At 42.5% G+C, this 22,198-nt stretch overlaps 3 protein-coding genes across 5 annotated transcripts; 2 read left to right on the top strand and 1 right to left on the bottom strand.

Annotated features, from left to right (window-relative positions):
• LOC115680187 (calmodulin-binding transcription activator 4) lies at positions 1–12,840 on the bottom strand. Of its 3 annotated transcripts, XM_056312264.1 has the most exons (14): positions 12,619–12,840; positions 12,428–12,447; positions 11,227–11,352; positions 11,009–11,124; positions 10,744–10,832; positions 9,331–9,376; positions 8,099–8,594; positions 6,824–6,969; positions 6,259–6,346; positions 5,873–6,096; positions 4,207–4,889; positions 2,110–2,677; positions 1,676–1,969; positions 1–312 (listed from the first exon to the last, which is right to left on the bottom strand). In XM_056312264.1, exons 2-14 carry the CDS (start codon positions 12,441–12,443, stop codon positions 217–219), a joined length of 2,988 nt encoding a protein of 995 aa, XP_056168239.1. In that variant the 5' UTR covers positions 12,444–12,447; positions 12,619–12,840; the 3' UTR covers positions 1–216. The 3 variants fall into 3 exon arrangements, with proteins under 3 accessions (XP_056168239.1, XP_030459801.1, XP_030459800.1); XM_030603941.2 differs by lacking the exon at positions 12,619–12,840 and having other exon boundaries at positions 5,873–6,093; positions 12,428–12,589; XM_030603940.2 differs by lacking the exon at positions 12,619–12,840 and having other exon boundaries at positions 12,428–12,589.
• Positions 12,841–15,434: 2,594 nt separating this feature from the next.
• LOC130138434 (uncharacterized) lies at positions 15,435–15,973 on the top strand. The gene has a single exon (XM_056312558.1). It carries the CDS (start codon positions 15,573–15,575, stop codon positions 15,780–15,782), a length of 210 nt encoding a protein of 69 aa, XP_056168533.1. The 5' UTR covers positions 15,435–15,572; the 3' UTR covers positions 15,783–15,973.
• Positions 15,974–20,522: 4,549 nt separating this feature from the next.
• LOC115680111 (uncharacterized) lies at positions 20,523–21,336 on the top strand. The gene has a single exon (XM_030603849.2). It carries the CDS (start codon positions 20,806–20,808, stop codon positions 21,013–21,015), a length of 210 nt encoding a protein of 69 aa, XP_030459709.2. The 5' UTR covers positions 20,523–20,805; the 3' UTR covers positions 21,016–21,336.
• Positions 21,337–22,198: the final 862 nt, after the last annotated feature.

Below are 22,198 nucleotides of genomic sequence, written 5' to 3' on the forward strand. Positions count from 1 at the left end.
TTTAGTACTGCCAACCAACAAAAAGGAACACATTTTCATGACAATTTATCAGTCAAAACATGTTCGCTAAGGAGTTCTTACACGTTTTCAGTCTTCTAAGAGACACTCCAAATATGACTGTACAATCAACCGGTATCCTCTCTAACATAAGCTCAATCAGAATGCTATACTGGACAAATATACACAATGCAGCATGAGTTACACGTCTTAGAACCTTCATGGGAATTGGTACATGAAGTCATCGTCGTCCATATTGCTAAATTCCACAGAAGGTGATGGTGCTGCCTCACTAGATGTGCTGTCGAGTTCAGCCTGCAATAATAGTTCAAACATGGAGAATCATTTCGCACGAGATTTTGGTGCGAGGAATACCCGTGGTTTGCATGCGCACGCACAGACATGCACTTGTGCACGTGCACCACACACACTCACACTTAATAGAGCATAAGACAGGCAACTCACAATTATTAAGGGAAGGAATAACCATTATTCCCTCAATATTAAATTAACTGCATTTCCATCACCTAACTACCAATGAAAATAGCAGCAGCAAAGCATCTCTGTCATCGTGTTTCATATGTACAATTTGTCTCATCTACCCAATGCAAGAGGGACAAAGAGAGGAATAAAATTTTCTCAGTTTTATGTAGAGCTAACACCAACTGGGTTCCCTTACCAAAAAAAAAAAACACCAACTGGGTCCTTGCAAAATAATAATAGATTGATAGGTGATAGTACCCCCCCATAGGCTTGTCCAAGTCTAAGCAGTAATGCTCTGTGAGAGAAAGAAACGGGAAAAAGTTAGTGCAGATTCATTCTACTACTAATATGGTAGACCCTGAAAGCACCCCCAGAGGCTTTTTCGTGTCTAAGCAGTCATGCTCCTTGGAAGAATGAAAAGCTAAACTTTTGTGCAGATTCACTCTACTATTAATATGGTAGACACTGTATAATTATGAGGAAATCATGTGCTTTTTTGTGAGCTCCAGGGTAAACCTATAGGATTTCGAATAGGGGGATTGCCACGGTCGAGTGAATTAAACCGTGTGAGCATTTGTTGACTGAAAAGGGATAACTTCTGTAGTGGCTGGAGAGGGAGTGCATGGGCCATGCATTGCATTTTACCTCTGCTAAGAACGAGCAAGCAGATGTTTGGCGGTGATACAACATAATGCCTGTGACACACAACACCTACTGACTATTGCGGAATTCGTAATAAAGAAGAGTAGGCTTTCCTCGCAGGTGTCCACCTATAGAGAAGCAAGCAATCCATTTAGATAAAGAAAATGCTCTAAAGAGATTTTTTGAATCCAGCGGCTGGGTAAACGAATCCATTCTTTCAATTCCTTCATCCTAAAATTTGACTTCAATTTGAAAATTGGAGTTCTTTTCCATTTCTTGACAGTCCAACCATAGAATTATCTTACGTTCAAAAAAAAAAAACCACAGAATTATCTCAGATGTTCCACATGGGATCCTAAGAAGATATTGTGAAGTAGAGAAATTACAGCAGCAGCATGCTAGGAGTATAAGTAAACTAATGTATATACATGTATATATTATATATATTTTAATGACTAGCAAATTTGAATAGACTATTTACTCCTGGTCATAACTATCAGGAAGATAGCGACACTAAGGACGTGATTAGATTAAGGATTTACAACTGACTAACCTTAGCTTGACGGTATCTTTCAAGCATGCGACGATACTGCTGACGTGCATTTGGAGAATCAACCATGGATAAAACTCGTGAAACTGCCTCATCAACAGCTGCATCCACCTTTTGCTTACGAAAAACTTTTAGAATATCTTCATCATCACTATCTTCAATAGATTCTGTCTCCTTCTGAAAACTTCGTAAACCAACCCCCTTCCTCCGCCATCGCAGTACAACCTTGTCTAAAATTCCAACAGCCCAACATAGTACCTTGTAATGTTTCCTTACCTGATAACCTCTCACATGAGCCTGCAAGAACAAGAGAACATGATCACAAAGTTCCTCTACAGCGGGACTACCTTGAAGCATGTAAATAAGTATTTCAGATGCAAAATGCATAGGCTCAATCCCCACATCAACACTTGCTGTAGAAGTTCCAAAGAGGATACCTGTATTTTGACAACTTTCTGGCGAAATGTTAGGAAGTCTTTCCGACCTTTCCAGCCTCGATATTTCTTCTGAATGGATAATGCAGCTGAATTGTGGTCACGAGCATTGCGTGAGGAAAGCTTCAGCATACCTGTGAATCCTTGAATGTCACCTGAACTGATGCCATAATCAGCAACAGCAGCGTCCATTTGCTGTCGCTTCCTGAACGAATGTGCACGGAATGCAGATTGTATACGTGCAGCAGCCTGAGCAGCATTACGAACCGCAGCCAAGGTATCCTGTAGTGAAAGTTGATCCTCATTGGAAGTTAGATTTTGATTTGTGATGCTATTTATAGTTCTCTCTGCTTCAAGCTCAGCAGAGCCTCTCGAAAGCTCACTCTCCTCGAGTGTAAGAGATGAAAGATGGCTGGTCAGGGCCAACTCTGACAGATAGCCAGCTAGTCCTTTATGTCCACTGGAGGAAGCAATACTTGCAGGAGTTTTACCGGCAGGATCTTTACAGTTGGGGTCTGTGACTGCTCCAGCTGATGCCCCTGAAGCTACCAGTGCAGCAACCATTTTTTCCCTAATTCAAAAGTTGTAGACAGTCAAAACGTGACTCATTATGGATGCGAGTAAACCCAGGTATTTGATATGAGCATTTTTAACAACAATGACAAGTCACTAGGGCAAAAAAGGGGTAAACTGATGTAGATGGAATGTGACTTGTAAGTTGTAATACTTCGCTGTATATTATGTAAAGCCCATGGGTAGCATTGGGTGTGCTACAAGACATTGATGCAGATCAACAGGAGAAAGGAATTCCTAGCTTATCACCCAATAACATGTGAAGTTTTCTGCAATGCTGGTAAACTGCTTGGAAGGCAAGTAGTAATGAGTATTGGATTTCATGGAGAACTTTCGAAATTTATACGATTCAGGGCCACCAGACTCACCCTTTTATATACCCTAGTTTAGTAATTTGTTATCGTGACACTCTAAATCCTACACTAGATGATAGAGGACTTGTAAAATGATTCATATGTACAGATCAATCCCAAATGGTCACCATTTGAGCACTCCTTCAGGGGCTTAGCACACATGGATCGGGTTGGATCGTTAAAAGATGGTATTAGAGCAGATTCGTACAGTCGAGGATGTGGAACGATCCGAATAACCTGAACCCCACATTGAACAGGATGCGGTTGAGTTGTTACACTCCAGATATTCAATGTTCCTCTTTGCCCCAGACTTTCTTTTTTCCTCATTACTTACTTAGCTGTTTCCCATATCCATCTACTACATAAAGCTTATTACAGTATTATCCAAAAAAGACAGAATCCAAAGAATTAAAAATAACGGTAAATAAAAATTGTCAAATATGAAGCAATGATGTCTCATACGATTTAGTTCACGTGCTTCAGTGGCAGCAGAAAATCTAAACACGAGTAGCATGGCAAATGGATGCAGAAAAACAGATGCTTCCATTTGTAGTGCTTTTACTATGCCAAAGGAAAAAAAAATTCTAGTACTACTTACTGCTGACTACTATATTACTTGGTTAAAGCCAGAATATAAGAACAGGGATGAGTGAGTGGATCATGCTCTATTAAAAATAAAGAAAGCTAAACTGGAATTTAACCAAAAACTGACATGATAAAAGTGTGGTAGTGGAATGTTTCTTCAAAATCCCCATCATATCTAAGTACTAAGAAGCAGGAAGGCACTGTGCACTCTTTTTGAAAATGAACCTCAAAAAAAATTAAACAGTCGCTTTAGCAGACTTTAAAATATTTGAATTTCCATTTCCTAGGGGCATGTTATTGCTTGTGAGCTACTCAGGCGACTTCATGCTTAAAACAAGGAAAGTAATTTTCTTTGATAACCTAGATCTGACCAATGAAAAAAGAAAAGAAACTCGCATGATAAAGAAGTCCCTCTTTTTTTTTTTCTTTTAGAACTGATAGTTCAGTAAAACACTACAAGTGTTCGATAATGATGTTACCGAGTGCCTTCCTTGAGTCTAAAACTACTCTTCTCTTTAAACTAAATTTTCCAAATAAGCATCATTGTGGTTCACAGAAGAAATAAATTGAAAAAGATGCTCCTGCATACCTTCCGAAACGAGCAGCCCAATGGAGAGCAGTGCATCCATTAATGTCACGGAAATTTACATTGACTCCACAGCCAAGAATTGAGTTCAGAGCCCATTCAAAACCCAAGCCTGCAATCATGTGAATAATACCTTGCTCTTTCTTGGACAAGGAACAGCCTCCCTGGTCATGTTCTTGCCTGGATCTAAATGCAACCCACTGTTGCAATTTATCCTTTAAGAGCTCCTGAAGAAGCCAATTAGTTGTTTCGGATGAATTTTCATGGCCAACCAGAAGCCCCTCTATGATGTGACTCCAAGAATCATCCTCAGCTTTCAAATTTCTCAGAACATGAATTCCTGAAGTAACACCATCTTCTTTCTGCATCGCTGAATCACATAAAAGCATTTGCACAAATCTAACGAGTAGCAACAGCTCGTCTGTGTGCCTAGCAACTTCTGTCTGTTCCAAGTTACAGTGAGCGCAAAAATTCGATTTTACTCTATACTCAAATTCTCTGACCTCGGAGCAGGACTGCCGGTTGCTAGAAATAATGCAAAGGGTGACCTTCCCAGGTAAGTGAGGAGGAGCTTCACAGCGGATGACACCTTGTTGAATGATCTTTACAGGAACTTCAATATCACCAAACATACAACTCCATCCAGATTCCGACGGATCACACAGAAAAGATCCAACAATGACGATCTGCATGGAAAAACTAATAAATTCTCAAATTTGAATTGTCATATTTCATGTGATTGAAATGTAAATCGATATTCTGCACAAATACATGCTCTTTTGTAAACTGCCTGCATCACAAGATGTGATTCGATCTCATCTAATCACTCTGGAAACAAAAATTAACTCTCAATATGAGATTTTATTGATGAATAATCAATTATTGATATTCATTTCAAGACAGAAATAATCTGGTGATAAAATAAAAGAAAAGGGACCCCCCCCAAAAAAAAAAAATTTGCTAGTCTCATTCCATTCCAACCCATTCTAACTAAACAAATTACACAATTAAAAAAAAAAAAAAGCCGATCAAATAGGTTAAGGTAAAACTCCAAAACACTGTAAGTTTTTTGTTTCCATATGAGCACATCTTGAAACTATTACGATCAGATCAATGTTTAACAGGTTTGTTTATAAGGCATCATCAAAGCCACTATTATCAAATAATTCTAGTTCTTCAGCATGTAATGTATTTAATTAATTTGCCATGCAATTATGCAATTTGAGTTCTCCTATCAGCATCAAAGTCGATAAACTCAGAACTTTTCGTTAAATTGGTCAAAATATTCAAATGCACCATATACTGTTGGTTAATTCAACATCTACAATTTGATGAAATGCTTCCTGATTCAGGATTTTGATCTTGGTTTATGAACACACAAGCTAGAGAATGTGCAATTCTTTTAAAGCAAATCATTTGCAATTTATACTGTTGCCAAAAGTTGGCACCACAACGACACAGCATAAACATGGTAATAGGACTACAAAAGAATAAAAGAAGAAACTAATATATTACCAGTTTGCTCCCCTTAAGATATAACATGGCAGGATTTAGAAAAAATCATGATACATGCAGCCATAAACTAGGAATAAATCATTATATATAAATGAATGAAGAATAAAAAATTCACTTACAATTCAATCTGAACAATGTAACAATTCATACCCACCTTTGTAGCTTCAGTGGTGTAACCCCATTCAGGAGATATTTCTTCAATTGTAAATTTCTGAGTTTTTGCTACAGTCAAACATGAATTTCCCACAACTGACATTCCTGGTTGGCCTTGTCCAAACAAGACAGGATAGTATTCTGGATTTGCCCCATGAGTTTCTCCCGTGGAAGGGTAAACAGAGAGTTGGAAATTGTCAAGTTCAGAAAGCAACAATGAGGCTGCTATAGAAAGAGATTTATGACATTTGTTAGACAGGAATATTGACCCAAATTAAAATATACTTAAGGTACGGTTCACTGCCCTAAATAGAAATGGCACGGTTCCAAAAAGTTCATAATATACTATACTGAGTAATAATTATGCAGTATTCTAAAGAATCATACATGGATCCCTGTTCTTAGTAGCATCTGACAGGAGATAGCCTTCTTGTCCTTCTGCTGGTCCCGTCTCTGTGAAAGAGTGTAATTTTTCCTGTAGCACATTGACCAAATAAGCGACAACACCCATTCAGGAAAGACAAGTTTTAATTGAAATTTTATAGCATGAACTGTATTAATTTTTTATTGAAACGTATATGCCCATAACCACATGCTACCACTACACAACTCACACACATGACTTGAGCCTTTTCCTTAACACTGCTACAAAAAGCTGTTCAACTATCCCGAAGGAAAGATCTCATGCCCGCTTATATGAGTCTGGTATCATTTTCAAAAGCACTAAGCTGGTTATGTATAGAAATAGTTGTGTTTTCTAGATGGGTGATAGAAGGATTGGTGAAACGTCAACCCAAGTTTAGCGAATGGAAAAGTGACATTTGCCAGATAGGCAAATCCTCAGTTTCAACATAGAGGCACATCTAGAACACTTCCAGTAAGAAATCCATGAAAACAAGCTAATCCTCAGATATACGAATATTTAACTTTTCACACTCATGTTATGACTCACATTTTCATTTGGTATCTGAGCACTCTGCTCTAGGGATCCATTGGCTGACGAGCTCAAGAATGACTCCATTTCTGTCCACTCAAAAGATTCTACTTTAACCAGATCTGCCTGTTCAAATGCCTGAAGACGATGCTGGCCATTATCATCTGCAGAAAGCAGCTGCATGAGTCCTGCACGCTTTTACACTTACAATCTTCAATTGCATTTGCTATAGACACAACATTTCCTCTTCAGACAAATAATATTGCTGATTAGATGAAGTCTCTTTCTTATACCGAAATTACTAGCCTCTATTAGATTTACTAGAAAAAATTAGCAACAAATGACACCAATAGATAATCTGAATTTTCTAGGAATGCTGTTTAACTAAATGAAACTTATGATAAGTGGCAAGTCAAAATTTTCTCTTTTTCCTCCTCCTTGAGACTTAGACAAAGAAGGAAGAGAAGATCTGCCTCAATTATGATAGACTTGAGAATAAGACTCAACTCGTTGAACATAAGATCTTGCATAAAAGTAGGTACAATCTACTTTGTGATAAAAAAAATTGGGGTAGCTCTGTGTTATTGCAAATGAAAATTCATTTGCCGCATTGTTTATGGTTAATTATGATTCGAGGAGGCTAACTTTGGTTGCTTTGCTTACTTTCGCAGTCATTTAGAAACTTGATGTCACTTTAGTTGCAACATGCAAAATTCTTTATGCAAACAATGAAAACCATGATTGTTTCGGTCTATATACTTGGCTTCTCAAAGCAGCATTATCATCATGCAATACAGAGATAAGAATTTCATGGTGCAGATGAGAGCGAGCACTAATGAGAAGTTTTAAGACAATGAACGGAGTCCAACATACTGAAGAGACATCAGTGGTGACAAATTCAACAATATAAATCCTAATACTCCTAACACCTGCCAACCCCATAGAAAAATGATCCTATCACATATAGTTCCTTAACGAGTCAAGTTTGGGGTATGTTTCTCAGAGTGATGACATGCGACCAAATCTAGTAAATACTGTTCAGTATGAAACCAAAAGGTTAACATAGCAGATGGAGAACCCTACATTAACGTGATAGTTGCCCAATCAAGGTGGGTTTCGTACTTAAATGTATGGGTCCAGACTATAGACTACAGATCATTCTTAACTTTAAAATGTAAAAGTGGCCCCCGCAAAATGCTACAGAATCCCACCTCGTAAGATAAGTAGCACTATGTCAACTATTAGCCAACAGACTGTTGCCACTCTAAGCACAAAAAAAAAAAGATGTGATACCTGTATCCTTATGTGGCATATAGTCGCTCGAAACATCTCGCACGCCATTATTTTCACTAAGAAATTGACAATTTACAGGGTCTGAAACATGCAATAATGCTTCATGTTGATCTTGCTGAGAAATCTCCCTTTCGCAGTCCAGAAATCCTACTGAATTGAAATATTCATCATCAACGAATAGTGGATCAATTTCTTTCATTGTGTCGTCATTCAAACTGAGCTGTTCCTCAATCCTCCTCAAAGCTTTACTCATATTAAGATCAGACGAACTGCAGAGTGCTGCTCCTTCCACCCTGTCCAAGTTATCCATCCCATGGTTGATGACAGCTTTGACAGAAGTAACTTCTGCAGGACTTGGACTGGACTGAGTTTGACAAGAGTCAAGTGAGGCAGAACCTTGATTCTGAATAGAGTAAGGGCTGGGACTCAGACTACGACTAAAAGCAGACGATGACCCTGGAGAAAACAGTGCTTTGGATCCAGAACTATGTTTCCCCTGCAACACAGGCAAAGAAAGATGCTAAATCCAATAATATTGGATAGACCCTACACAGTCGGCCTAGTGGTCATGGGTGGGTGGGATTTGGAGCAGTATATTAGAAGGTCAACCCCAGTAAAGACAAAAAAAATTCATATATTAGATAAATGTTCTTCCCTGAAACTTAAACTGTCAAAAAATAGGCCCATCATGTATATTAAGCATAATTCTCGATGCTCCCACTTAAGGTAAGCCGAACCTAACACGTTAATCATGACATAACCGCATCAAACAGATTAAAGGAGTAGGATCAGAATAACAAGAAAATTTGTCAAAATAACACTGAGAGAGAGTGTGTTATGATACATGCTCTTGAGCTGTGCTATGTCCTATATAGTAAATGCTTTTTCCAAAAACTTAAGTTGTCAAAATTGCGCTCAAAATATACATCAACCACATCTGGTAGATGACATTGGAGCAATAAAACAAGCAAGGACCTAGGACCATTAACAAAAAGTAGATGATAAAATAATGACCAGACAAAGAGTAAGCGGTGCTCACCAATTTGAACTAAAAATTGTCAACTTCAAAAAACATAACTAGTGGGGAAGAAGCTTAGATTATTGTCATGATGCTACTTAACCTTCCAAATAAAGGCTGACTGTAGGGACTGGAGATATGTACACTCGACAACTTGATTAATCATAGAATGATCAAATAAAATATAAGCTGGATCCAGGAGTTATGAACTGACCTCAGTTATGTCTCGATAATGAACGAGAACTATGTGGTCACATGCCCTGCCCACCAAAAAAGTAAAAGCAAGGTGTTAGTGAATTTGTGTCCCACTCTCCATCTTAGAGAAGAGAAATAAGAGGACTAGAGGTGGGTGTGGTACGAACCCTAAAAGATGTCCAACTCTCTACCCTATTTCATGCTGTGATGCTGTGTATGGATGGATTTCAAGAATTCCGATTTTGAGGCTTAAAAAGGTGCCACCAGAAAGCATGAATTAGTCGCCCTTTATAGAGGGTAGGCATATCGGTGATAATATCCTTCTTGCTGAAGAGCTTGTCGAGAACATATCTCCTACATCTTTTATTAAGGCTGATCTTAAGAAGGTGTCTGGATTTGGTGGACTGGACATTTATGTTCAACATTCTTCATGCTTTAGCTTTTCTGAGACTGTTTACTAAGCTTTTCTGAGACTGTTTATGTTAGAATAATTAAATATTAAACCACACCTTCATCTAATAGCTTAAGCTTTTGGAACAGTTGGCCGTGGTCCCACAAAAATTCCACATGGTATCAAAGCTGGAGGTTCTGAGTTCGAATCTTTCCAAGCCCCATTTGCCTCTTCAATTAGATATGTACACGCTTAGTACTAGGCAAAAAGGCCAGACTAAGCGTGAGGGGGAGTGTTAGAATAATTAAATATTAAACCACGTCTTCATCTAACAGTTTAAGCTTTTAGAACAGTTGGTTGTAATTCAAAAAAATCTCACAGTTTACATAGTGGATAAGAAGCTGTGATAATACTCATCAATTCTGTCATTTTGAATGGACGTATTGAAGATATGTTGAAAAGGAGGCTCTTTCGGCTGTCATCCAAGATGAGAGGCAGCTATTTTGAAGGGAAAGAAGGTGCGAGACAACACAATCTGGTAAATTGATGCTATTATTAAGTTTTCTGGTAAATTGACATAAATGAGTGGGAGTGGCCAAGGACACGATCAGTTTTGCTGGGACACATTCTAACTGCTGCTAGCCACCTTAAGGGAGTTTGGCTCATAATACCAAATGGTGCTTTCACCTTGAATATTGCTTGGAATACTCTATGTAGCAGGGCTTCTAAAGTTCCAACGCACAAACTTGTGTTGCTTATTCCCCGCATAACAGAGCACTGTAAGATCACTCGGTTAGCCATTACTAGATAAGTTGGCCACTAAGGTGAAATTGTCAAGGCAGTATTCATCTGCACAGAGTACTTGTGTGCTATATCAATTACATAATTAAACTAGAAGCCATTCATTCTTTGAGTGCTCTTTTTCCAGTTTCAAGTGGCAGCAGTTGCATCCTTTAAATCAAGCGAGGGAGGGAATCATAAAAGTGTAATGACAAGCATAATCACAAGAGAATATGACATGCTACCAATATTTACACTCACGGATCAAGCATCCAGTAGCTGCGCCTCTGAAAATTTGGGTTGTCCTCTCCATGTGCATAATAACAATTTAATTTTTCAACATTTCCCACCTAAACATATAAATGAATTTGATCGTCAGTTCTGGCACATTTAAAAAATAGAAATACCCTGTTAGACACAGAAAAGTTGATAACAGCCATGGAAAATGCAGCAGAAGGAAGTGACAATAACCATGATTATCACATATTATAAGCTCCTTGCAACTTATCAACAGAGATTAGCACACCTTGAGCCGTTCATGAGCCTCCCCAACAGTCCTCTGGTCCTTCTTTTTCCGCCAATTATGCCCGTCACGACGGAAGTTTCGAAGAACTCTCTTATTGAAAAGGAACAAGGATCCACCTGTTAAGAATTGTCATACGCACATTGCCATTCATTATAGACCTAACTAAGGATTTCAAGAGCGCTAGTTATTTAGTGATGCACAAAGGAGGTGAAGTTTACTGCTTGGACGTTGACGTGGCTGTTGGGTAATCTGGCAGTTTTCGTGGTTTTGCAAAATATAAAGGACTTCGGCAGGTTTAAGCCAACGATACTGAGCTTCCTGGTAGAGATCATCCATGCTGTATCCTGAGAATTCAGAAAAAGGAGTATTTATCGAACTTTCACGTAGTGCTTCTCTGCTTGAGGCACAACAAATGAAAAGGCACAAAGACCAGAGGAAGCAGAAACACAGAAAGGACCACATAGAATAATAATGCAAATTGTAGCCTAATGAATTTATTTACCAATAAAGAGCCACTATCTCTATAATCACCAAAGAGCTCTGCTACAGCGATGTCTTAACAAAGAGAAAATACCATCCAGGCAAATGAATTCATGCCAATATATCAGATGCAAGGCATAAAGAATATAGTTTAACGCAGCCATTAGCCCATAAGACTGGTTAAAGTTTTCCCTTTTATACAACAACAACAATGCCAGGACAAAAGTCAACCGTTTTATTTCCTCTAAAGTGAGGTCGACTGCAGGGATCCTTAGGCCTTTGAGCTTATCCAGTCTCGTATCATCCATGAAATCAAATTGCCCAAGAGATCTTTGTTCAAAGTATCCCCTGAATCCTTATTGACTTTTCCCCCCAACCCTACCGCACATTTCCACCATAGCATCACACCTTTCTTCTATGAAATTGACATCCTCCTCGTAACATAAAATGCAAGAAAAAGTTTTTTTTTTTTTTTGGTAAAGAAAATGCAAGAAAAAGTTCGCGCACCGAGAAACCAAGACCACGCATGTGGCGAATTCATCAGTATATACGAGTCCCGCCTTAACTCTTATCACCTAGGAAGTGGAGACCCTTATGTCAGTAACCCACAATGCATGTTGAACTAAAGATAGCTGCGCTGGTTCCCCCTCACGGTTGTTTTTAAAAAAAAAAAAAAAACTAATAGACAGACAGCTCAAACGCAGCGAATGCCTCTCTCCATTCGATCTCTACAGTGACGCTCTCCGACCCATCATTTCCCCTCGTCAAAAAAAAAAAAAACCGACACGCTCGAGTTCAAACGATCAAACCCCCGAACGCTCACCGAAGCATCCCCCTACTCTATCCAAGAGCATCACAAAAATCGAACCATCTCGAGCGCCCAAATTCGAAGCGCGCCCCAACCCATTACCCCGCAAGCGAACGACAACGAAGGATTACCGACGGACGCCGTCATGCTTCCGGTATCAACAAGGACCGAGCTGAATTGCGGAGTCGCCGCCCTCGCTCGCGACCATTCGAATGGGAAGGCAACCCGTCGACAGGCAGGCAGGCAGGCAGGCGCGCGCTTCGATCGAGCGAGCGAGCGGTCCTCCCCGAGCGAAGCTCCCACCACGCGCGCGCGCGCACTCCCCAGTGAACGAGAGAGGTTGCTGGGTAGAAATCGACAGGACCGCGCGGACCGGTTTTCGGAGTTAAAAAAAATCTCGCCTTGAAGGATCAGCAGGGAAGCTGCTTCGGCGGAGCGACCGAGCGCGCGCGCGGTGTTGACCCTGACCGAGGTCGCACGTCGTACGGTGTCGGGCGGGTCTTCGGTCCCTTACCGTCTTTCCGTTTCATACTGAAGCGAGGAAAGCTGGGCGGGCGGGTAAGAAAGTAATGAATAAGAAAGGGAAAGAAAAATCCAGGCGAGGATCGGGTGCGGGCCGGTGCACGGAGAGAGGGTTTGAGAAATCGGTGACGTGGCGCTGCGCCATTGGGCTTGGGCCTCCCTCCAATAGAGGAAGTTCTTTGGTCTAACTCTTGATAGTGGAAAGAGTAGCTACCAAAAAGGGATAAAATCGCAAACACGCAAACACACTTCTTTTTTTTAAAATTTTCATTAGGGACGTACAAAACGGACCGTTCAAATTAAAAACTGCCCAGACCGGACTGAATTGACTGGTTGGGTCCGATTCCTGAAAGTGTCAGTCCGGTTCCCGATTTCTAAAAATAAAACTAGTGTTCGAGCGATCTAGTTCCAAAGGGAACCCCACAGAACCGGACCGGATCGACCACATATACTTTTTTTATTTCTTCAAAAAAAATAGAGTAAAATGTGAACTAAACCATAAGTGAAGTATATTTTTTGGTTCATCTTTTCAATTTGTTGATTATTCATGGTTGCAAAATAATTATTATCTCTTGATGATTGGTTGGTTTAGTTTATTGTTTTCGATTTGTAATTTGTAAATCTGCTTTTTAATTTTTGTCTATCTTAGAAGACATATGAACATATAGTTAGGGTCCTTTTACTAAGATCTTTTTCAAAAAAAGTAACGGGGAACACGAAGAGATGGCATCAAATAGTGGGAAAAAAAAAGTGACCAATTCCATTAGATCGAATCGGAATCGGTCCTCCCGGTAACTGGACAGATAACCGATCACCCTTAGTTTTCATGCTTTCATTAGTGGCTATTGCTTTTTATTTACTCGCCCACGACTCAATAGCTAACAACAGATCTTCTTTTCTACCGAAATAAGGGATCGCGATCCGTTCAGACATTGATCGTTCTTGGCTTGACATGATTTACGTGTTGCCGGTTTCCGAAAAAGTTAGCATCTCCATTAGCTAAACACTTTCTTATCCCGCCTTTTGACTCGTATTTTTTGTCTGTATGCGCGTGCCTTTGGAGAAAATTGCCATTCCAGCTAGTTTGGATTTGATCCTCAACTTCTACCATTTATGTCTTCTTGTCTACCGAAACAAGGGATCACGATCCGTTCGGACATCGATTGGTCCTGGCTTGACATGGCTCATGCGTCGCTGATCCTCGAAAAAAGTTAACATCTCCATTAGCTGAACCCTTTCTTACTCCGCGGCTTTTGACTCGTGTTTTGTCTGTACGAGTGCGCACCATAGAGGATCGTCATTCCAATTTTCCAGCTAGTTTGAATGTGATCAACTTTTTCCGTTGATGTCTTGACCAGAGACGTGTGACGGAAGAAGAGATGAGTCAGTTTTGGGGTGGTGGTCTGGTCTCCACTAATTTAGTGCAAAAGAGAAGAAACCAGGAACAATCCTGACACTTTTGGCTTCGCTATCACCTGTTTTTTGACTTCACTGCATAGCTGTCCCTGCCCATTTGCTTTGACACAACGTTTGTCACGTTGCATAACAAACATCATGAGACTTTGATAATTGAAGGCACGATGTGTGTCCCCTCGGGCCGTTTGTCGTCTTCTCGTTCTCCTCAGCACTCGGCCTTCGAAGAGGATGTCGAACCAGTTGAACGTTTCTGTATGCTTCAAAATCAATCAGAATCATCGCGCTTAACGCGATAAAAAGGGATTGGTGATCAGGGAGAAGCGATTTATCTACAATAGTGACTCTTAGAACTTGAAAGGATCACGATAACATGTTCTCCCCCTTTCGTTTTCAATAAGGACAAGAATTCTTGAGAAGCGCACGTGGTTTGCGGACAGCATTATTTTCGATTGGGAAAAGTTCTTGGTTCGTGAACGATTGTAATTTTAGATAAGGGCTATTTGTTTTGCTTCTGAGTTCCTTAAAAAACTGGAATAAGTACATTGAAAATCCTAAAACTTGTCGCGAAAGTGCAATTGGGGCATAAAACTTTCAAAAAGTTCAATCAAATCTTAAAATTTATCAAATTAATTGTTCCGTTGATTGCACTTTTTGAAAATTTTAGAACTCGATTATACTTTTGTGACAGTTGATTGTACTTTTTGAAAGTTTTAGGATCCAATTGCACTTTCGCGATAAATTTTAGGACTTGATTGCACATTTTGAAAGTTTCAGAACTCAGTTGTATTTTCGTGACAAATTTTAGGACTTCTCAGTCAACTTTGGTTGGTTCATGTGTGGAAACCATTCAAGAACTGAATTGGTTGGTTCCAAAAGTAGAGCTGCGGCATTGGTTCTCGCCTCTTATTTTCGTTCTTACAAAAAGAAAAGGTTGCTAATCATTGTGGCAAGGACGCAAAATGGCCAGACGATAGAAAGTTGCGATCAAAGGCAATGGCTTTTGTCATCATGTGTCTTTCCAATAATTTCGTAGGACAAATTTTATTCGCAATAATTCAGAGAAACCCGTTAACATAGCATACCCAAAAAAATTTAAAAAAAAAAATGAGAAATTTGCACCTCATGATGCTTCATGCAACTTCAACCACTAAACTACACCACGCTTTCCATCTCCTAATTCCATCCACAAGCTCTTCACTGTCCTGTCTCGTTCCTCTTCGCTTTCACTTATGTACCACTCCATTGGCCGTCACTCATCTAATCATCTCTAAGTTCCCAAGAAAGCTAATAGAAAACTGAATTTGGAAACGAAAAGTCGGAGATTAAATCAAAGAAGTGATGTCGGATTGGGGCCCCGTTTTCGTGGCGGTGGTGCTGTTCGTGCTGCTGACGCCGGGCCTGCTGTTTCAGCTGCCGGGTCGCCACCGGTTCGTCGAGTTCGGGAACTTCCAGACGAGCGGCGCTTCGATCATGGTCCATTCGCTCCTCTACTTTTGCCTCGTCTCCGTCTTTGTTCTGGCCATCAAGGTTCACTTGTATCTTGGCTAAAAACTCTCGCTCCTGCTTCGAGGAATTAGAAAAGCGGTGAGTCATTTGTTTCGCCGTTCCCTTTTCCTACCATCACCCTTCAATTTTCGTCAAAATTGTTGTCGCTCTTTCGACAAGATTCGAGTACTGTAATCGATTTCTTTCACATGGGTATCGTGAAATCGACGGTGCGTATCGTGGAAACTTCTCTCCTTCTTGCTGGCAACACTGTGAAGTCAACTTTGGCACGGTTTCCTCTCTTCCCCGCTTGGTTTTTGTTAAATCTGCAGCTCCCAAGATTACGGAAACGACGGCAAGCAACCTTTGAACGGGGCTTTGACCGAGTTTGCGCACGTTTTAATGACAATGGGAGAGGTCAGGCTCTTAGTAGGTGGAGAAGTCATCGAGAAGCTAACCGTACCAATTCACTGCAGTTGAAACCGACCATACTAATTTATTGCAGTCGGGTCAATTGGTTAGGTGATTTCTGAGATGAACGAGTCAGTTGTGGGTTCAAGTAAGAAGCACGTGAGATTGCTGGGTTACTTGTGCATTCAATAAGATATACAGCGGCACCTACCGCACAAGTTTTGGCCTCTTAAGGAAAACTCTCTGGACATCTTTAGTATTACGTGTTTGGTTTAACTGTGTTGTCATGACCAAGCTGTGCAAAATGTCCTTGTCCATCTTTTTTATGACCAAGTGTATATTGCAGTTGTCGATGTAGTCCGTGGTCGATAGACTCGATACAATATCCAACTCGGTAGGGTAAACTTGAAGCATATCGAATCAATATCGGATCGAGCGAACTTCAATTTAGCAACGAAAAGGAGGGCGGCTAAGAATGCGATGCTAAAACGGAATGCGCCATCCGATTCGGTGATGGATATAGATGTTGCATTAGGTATTTTTAAACATGACGTTCCAATTCGCGAGCTAATGTCACCGCGTGCCAATTATTATTATGATTTAAGAAAAAAGTTTCTCACTTTGAAATTCAATTACCTTTCAAGCACCACTCCTTTTCTATCTTGTTAGTCGATAGGTAATAGATGGTAGACGTGATAATCAGGCGAACTGAGGCTCGTAAGTCGGGTCTAACGTGTTGTTCAGCTCCCCCATGACCTATGATGTACATTGAAATGTTTAGACCGGGTTACGTCGAGCTGGGTCAAAATTGGGCGGGCCAGCATTTCTAATGCACAACGTGCTGCTTAAGCCCACTAGTTTGTCCATATGGTATCTCTCAGGTCTGGGGGCCCAATTCCAAAAAAAACCCCAAACTTTACACTTTGTCCCAATTATACCCTGAACTTTTTTTTGTCCCAAGAAAAACCTCAAACTTTGCTCTGAGTCCCAATCTACCCTACCGTTATAACTCCGTCCAATTAACGTCGGAAAAAAAAAAAAAAAAAAAAAAAAAGAGCAATGCGGTGCGGCGTGGCCAAGCCTTCGCCGGTGGCCGCCGCCACTAGCCGCCGGGAAGGAGCGCGGCCCTCGCTGGGCCTTCTCGAAGGCGGCGACCTCGCCGGCCCGGGCGAGTCGCCGGCGAGGGCTGCGGCCCCGATCTCGGGCGGCGCGACCTCGCCCAGATCGGGGCGGAGGCCCTCGCCGGCGACTCGCCCGGGCCGGCGAGGGTCGCGGCGGCCGGAAGGCCCAGGCAGGGCCGCCGACCCTGGCGAGGCGTCGCCTGGGCCTCCCGAAGGCCGACGACCCTCGTCGGCGGAGGGATGCGCCCGATCCGGGCGAGGTCGCGCCCTCCCCCGGATCGGGGCTTGCGAGCCCTCGCCGGCGACTCGCCGGGGCGGCGAGGGTCGCCGGCCTTCGGGAAGGCCCAGGCGAGGGCCGCCGACCCAGGCGAGGCCTCGCCTGGGCCTCCCGAAGGCCGACGACCCTCGCCGGCGAGGATCGGCCCCGATCTGGGGGCGGGTCGCGCCCTCCCCATATCGGGGCTTGCGTGCCCTCGCCGGCGACTCGCCCGGGCCGGCGAGGGTCGCCGCCTTCGGGAAGGCCCGAGCGAGGCCGCCGACCCGAGCGAGGCCTCGCCTGGGCCTCCCGAGGCGGAGACCCTCGCCGGCCCGGCGAGTCGCCGGCGAGGGCACCGCAAGCCCCGTCTGGGGAGGGCGCGACCCTCGCCCCGTCGGGCTGCAGGCCCTCGCCGGCGACTCGCCCGGGCCGGCGAGGGTCGCCGGCTCCGGAAGGCCCAGCGAGGCCGCGCTCTCCTTCCCGGCGGCTGGCGCGGCCACCGGCGAAGGCTTGCCACGCCGCACTGTGTTCTTTTTTTTTTTTTTTTTTTTTTTTTTTTTCGACGTTAATTGGACGAGTTATAACGGTAGAGGGTAGATTTGGGACTGAGAAAAGTTTGAGGTTTTTCTTGAGACAAAAAAAAGTTCAGGGTATAATTGGGACAAAGTGTAAAGTTTGGGGTTTTTTTTGGAATTAGGCCCAGGTCTGGGGCCATTGGACCGCTCTCTCTCTTTGATTTGATCAGGGTTCTTAGATTTTGAATGTCCTATCCAATCAATTTTTGCTTGAGCTCCATTACTTTCTGTACGTGTATGTGCCTACCTGATCCATGCACTATCTGGCGATGGGAAAAGTGTCAAAAAAGTCATAAACCTTTTACATTGGTGCCAATTTAGTCACAAACCTTTTTTTTTTGTGCCAATTCAGTCCTAAACCTTTTGCATTGGTGCCAATTGAGTCCTAAACCTTTTTTTTGGTGCCAATTCAGTCATAAACCTTTTACATTGGTGCCAATTCAATCTTTCGATACGTGAATAGCGATTAGCCGGAAGGACTAAATTGGCATCAATGCAAAATGTTTAGAACTGAATTGACACCAAAAAAAGGTTTAGGATTGAATTGACACCAATGCAAAAGGTTTAGGACTAAATTGGCATAAAAAAAAGGTTTGAAACTAAATTGACATCAATGCAAAAAGTTTAGGACTTTTTTGACACTTTTCTCATCTGGCGGTTGTTGAACGATGGGCACTAGGACCGATGTCGGTGTTCAATGACAACGCCGGTGAGTCTTTACGGATAGCTATATTTGTTGCTAAGCCTCTGTGTTCAGACCCTTTTTTGTTTGTTTCAATCTGTTTCTACTTAAGAACCTTCCTTTATAGGTACTATAGTAAAAATCAAGGTTATTTGTTCTTCTTGTGAAAAAGTCAAGCAAGAGATGTAAAGATAACATATGAAAGGAGACCCCGTAAATAGAAGAGCCATTGAAACTCCATGAACAGAAAATCATGCGATACTTTAACACATAAGGTGCTTCATGACGAGGAAAAGATCTTTGATACCGCTACTTCTTCCTTTGTGGGCTATGTATGTGAGGCCCAATTCCCTAAAAAATCTCCAACTTTAGCCTTTGTCCCAATTATATCCCAAACTTTTTTTTGTCTCATAAAAAACCCCAAACTTTTACTTTTGTCCCAAATCTACCCCGTTTACTATTCATCCAATTTTTTAATATTATTTTTTATTTTTTCGAATTTTTTTCTTTTTTTTTTCACCTTCAACCTCCGGCCGGCGAGGTCGGCCCCGCCGGCCTCTGGCAAGGTCGGCCTCGCCGACGGCCGTGGGCCGAGCCTCGCCGGATCCGGGCGAGGGTCGGCCCGCCACGGCACTGGCGAGGTCGGCCTCGCCCAGCCAGAACGGCGAGGTTCGGCCTCATTGGTCGGCCTCGCCTGAAGAACGGCGAGGTTCGGCCTCGGCCGGAGCCTCGCAGGTTCCGGGCGAGGCCGACCTCGCCACCGCCGGCGTGGGCCGAGCCTCGCCGGATCTTGGCGAGGCTCGGCCCGCCGGCCGTCGGCGAGGTCGGCCTCGCCAAAGAACGGCGAGGCCGAGCCTCGCCAGCGGCCGGCAGGGCCGACCTCGCCGGCCCTCGCCTCTGGCCGGTCGTTGGATCGGCGACCAGTCGGAGGTTGATGGTGAAAAAAACAAGAAAAATAAAAGTAAAAAATAAAAAATAAAAAAATTCGAAAAAATAAAAAATAATATTAAAAAATTGGATGAATAGTAAATGGGGTAGATTTGGGACAAAAGTAAAAGTTTGGGGCTTTTTATTAGACAAAAAAAATTTTGGGATATATTTGGGATAAAGGCTAAAGTTGGGATTTTTTAGGGAATTGGGCCAGCCTACTACTTTCAAAGAGAGTTAGAATTGCCCCGTGTCTTGTGTTAATAGGAGCGTACGAGGCCAAGGCACCGGATCTTCTATCAGATGTTTCCAAGTTATGGACATAAGAACATGGGACCAACCCGTCCGCGGAGGGCTAGGAATCTTTTTTTTCACTGGTGTTAAGTAAATCAACATTGGTGCCTCTTTAGCCCTCTCTTGATAAATGACAACTCTTGTCCTTACCTTAATTTATATAAACTATCAAAACAAATTGAATTTCTGAACAGGATATAAGTCATAAGAAACGCGAATTTCGATGATTACTCTTAATCTCTCCATCATTTCATAAAAGACGAGTTCAATCCAAATAGTTCTACTCGTTTTTAGTTACCCGCTTGATTTCTATACCCTCTTCTTCGCGTTGATGTATGCACTAATCACCAATACGACTACTGCATTAGTATTCGTGCATCTCCCTAATGGGGCGCTAGTTCTCAGTTCCTTTACATCGCACTTCAAAGTTCAAAACAGATGGAGAAGACGATGAGCAAAAACGAGGATCTCGTTCATAGAGAAAGAAATGGATTCATTATTTAACACCGCATCGTCCTTCGTGAACCCAAACTACAATAACACAAAGGACGGAGCACGTGATGCAGAGCCCAAGCACAGGGGCTAAGCGCATCACCGACCGCTTGCCAGAAAGATTTCTTCCCCGTCACTGATGCTCGGTCTGCATTTGATATTATTCCTTTCTTCCTCCTCTGGTACTCGGCAAACTCGCACAAACCCTCCTTGTCCCTTCTTTTCCTCCGTATAAAGAGGACAAGTCACGACAGCTATAGGCTAAGAGACCTCCAAAAGTTGCTAGAGACACCCGATAACGCGCGCGCTCTGAGAGAGATAGAGAGAGATGGCGGACTGGGGTCCGGTGGTGATAGCGGTGGTGCTGTTCATACTGCTGAGCCCGGGGCTGCTGTTTCAGCTGCCGGGGAAGATGAGGGTGGTGGAGTTCGGGAACATGCAGACGAGCGGGCCCGCCATTCTCGTCCACACCATCATCTTCTTCTGTCTCATCACCATCTTCCTCATCGCCGTCGGCGTCCACATCTACACCGGATAGTCCAAACCGATCCGGGCGCTCTTCCTTTTATTTTCTCCTGTGATAGTCGCTTTTGATTGGTTTTATTGTGTTGTGATCCTGTTCCGCTTCATTTTTTTCTTTGTTGGGCTTGTTTGCTTGATTTTAGTCGAGTGTAGCCGAGTGATGAAGATGCTATGACAAAGATCTCTGCTCTAACTTGGGTCCGTGCTGTTTCTTCGGCCGATGCCACAGAGAATGCCAGGGATCTTCTCTTGAGAGTTTTCTCTGCCATGCTATCACCCTCTGAATAGTTAACTCGCAGACAATATATGACAGTGCACGCATATGACTATTGATTCATTCTCCTTCCATTTTCTTCGAGACTTGACAAGCAAGGGTACTTGCAAAGCCAAGATCCGAGCGTGAAGGTTCAAATCAGATAAATTGATCGCAGAGGATGCACCTGAAAGTCAAACGGGTGTGATGCACTCATGATCGGTTGTTTCTACGAGAGTCGATTCTGATTAGGTACTACCTCAAGTTGAAAACTTACCACAAATTAAGACTCTTTCTTTTGCTTATATTTGCCCGGAAAACTAGAAAACCAAATGACTCGAAATGATCCCCGGGGTTCCGCTTAGTATCTAATTATGTTGTTAGTATTTTACAATGAATCCACATGATCACGGATTCCAGATTCGCATCACGTGTACCCAATCCGTACGACAACACTTGACATGAATTACATCGCCTCAAATGCTGGCAAAGCCGCGATGAAAATGACTCGAGCTTATGTCCAGTTTGGAAAAGTTCCCGGGGACAACAGCACAATCCAAACCAGGCTAGAGGCTGGCGATCGGGATAAAACCGATCATCGTATTAAATTGTAGCGTATGAAGCCAATTCTGCCACACGAGCTGTTTCTTGAAGCTTTCTTCAGATAATCCGGTCCAACTTCCGATTCCAGACGAGCGCGAATTTTATGCCTTAGAGATAACAGGACAAAGGACGACGATTCTGTATTTGAAGACACACCTCAGACACAAACCAACATTCGATCTGTTGTTTCGTTAAACACACAACGTTGAACACATTCATCGCCCCAACAATTATCCAGCATCACACCCGCTAGTAAACGGGCAGCGGCATATTCTGACCTAGCCTCGGTCCATGATGGAATTCGACATGGAATGACAATCATGGAATCATGAGATTTGAACTG

This window comes from Syzygium oleosum, unplaced genomic scaffold, assembly GCF_021117445.2.
Source record: "Syzygium oleosum isolate NSW1041296 unplaced genomic scaffold, Sole_v2.1 Sole_v2.06, whole genome shotgun sequence".
Classification (NCBI taxonomy): Eukaryota; Viridiplantae; Streptophyta; class Magnoliopsida; order Myrtales; family Myrtaceae; genus Syzygium; species Syzygium oleosum.

Excerpts from the sequence above, each read along its gene's own strand:
- LOC115680187 (XM_056312264.1), bottom strand. Across the intron at positions 9,377-10,743 it reads AGCTACTGGATGCTTGATCC|GGCATGTGACCACATAGTTC; the intron begins GTGAGTGTAAAT and ends TTTGGTGGGCAG. Across the intron at positions 6,097-6,258 it reads TACTAAGAACAGGGATCCAT|CAGCCTCATTGTTGCTTTCT; the intron begins GTATGATTCTTT and ends CTCTTTCTATAG.
- LOC130138434 (XM_056312558.1), top strand. The coding sequence starts at position 15,573 with ATGTCGGATTGGGGCCCCGTTTTCGTGGCGGTGGTGCTGTTCGTGCTG.
- LOC115680111 (XM_030603849.2), top strand. The coding sequence starts at position 20,806 with ATGGCGGACTGGGGTCCGGTGGTGATAGCGGTGGTGCTGTTCATACTG.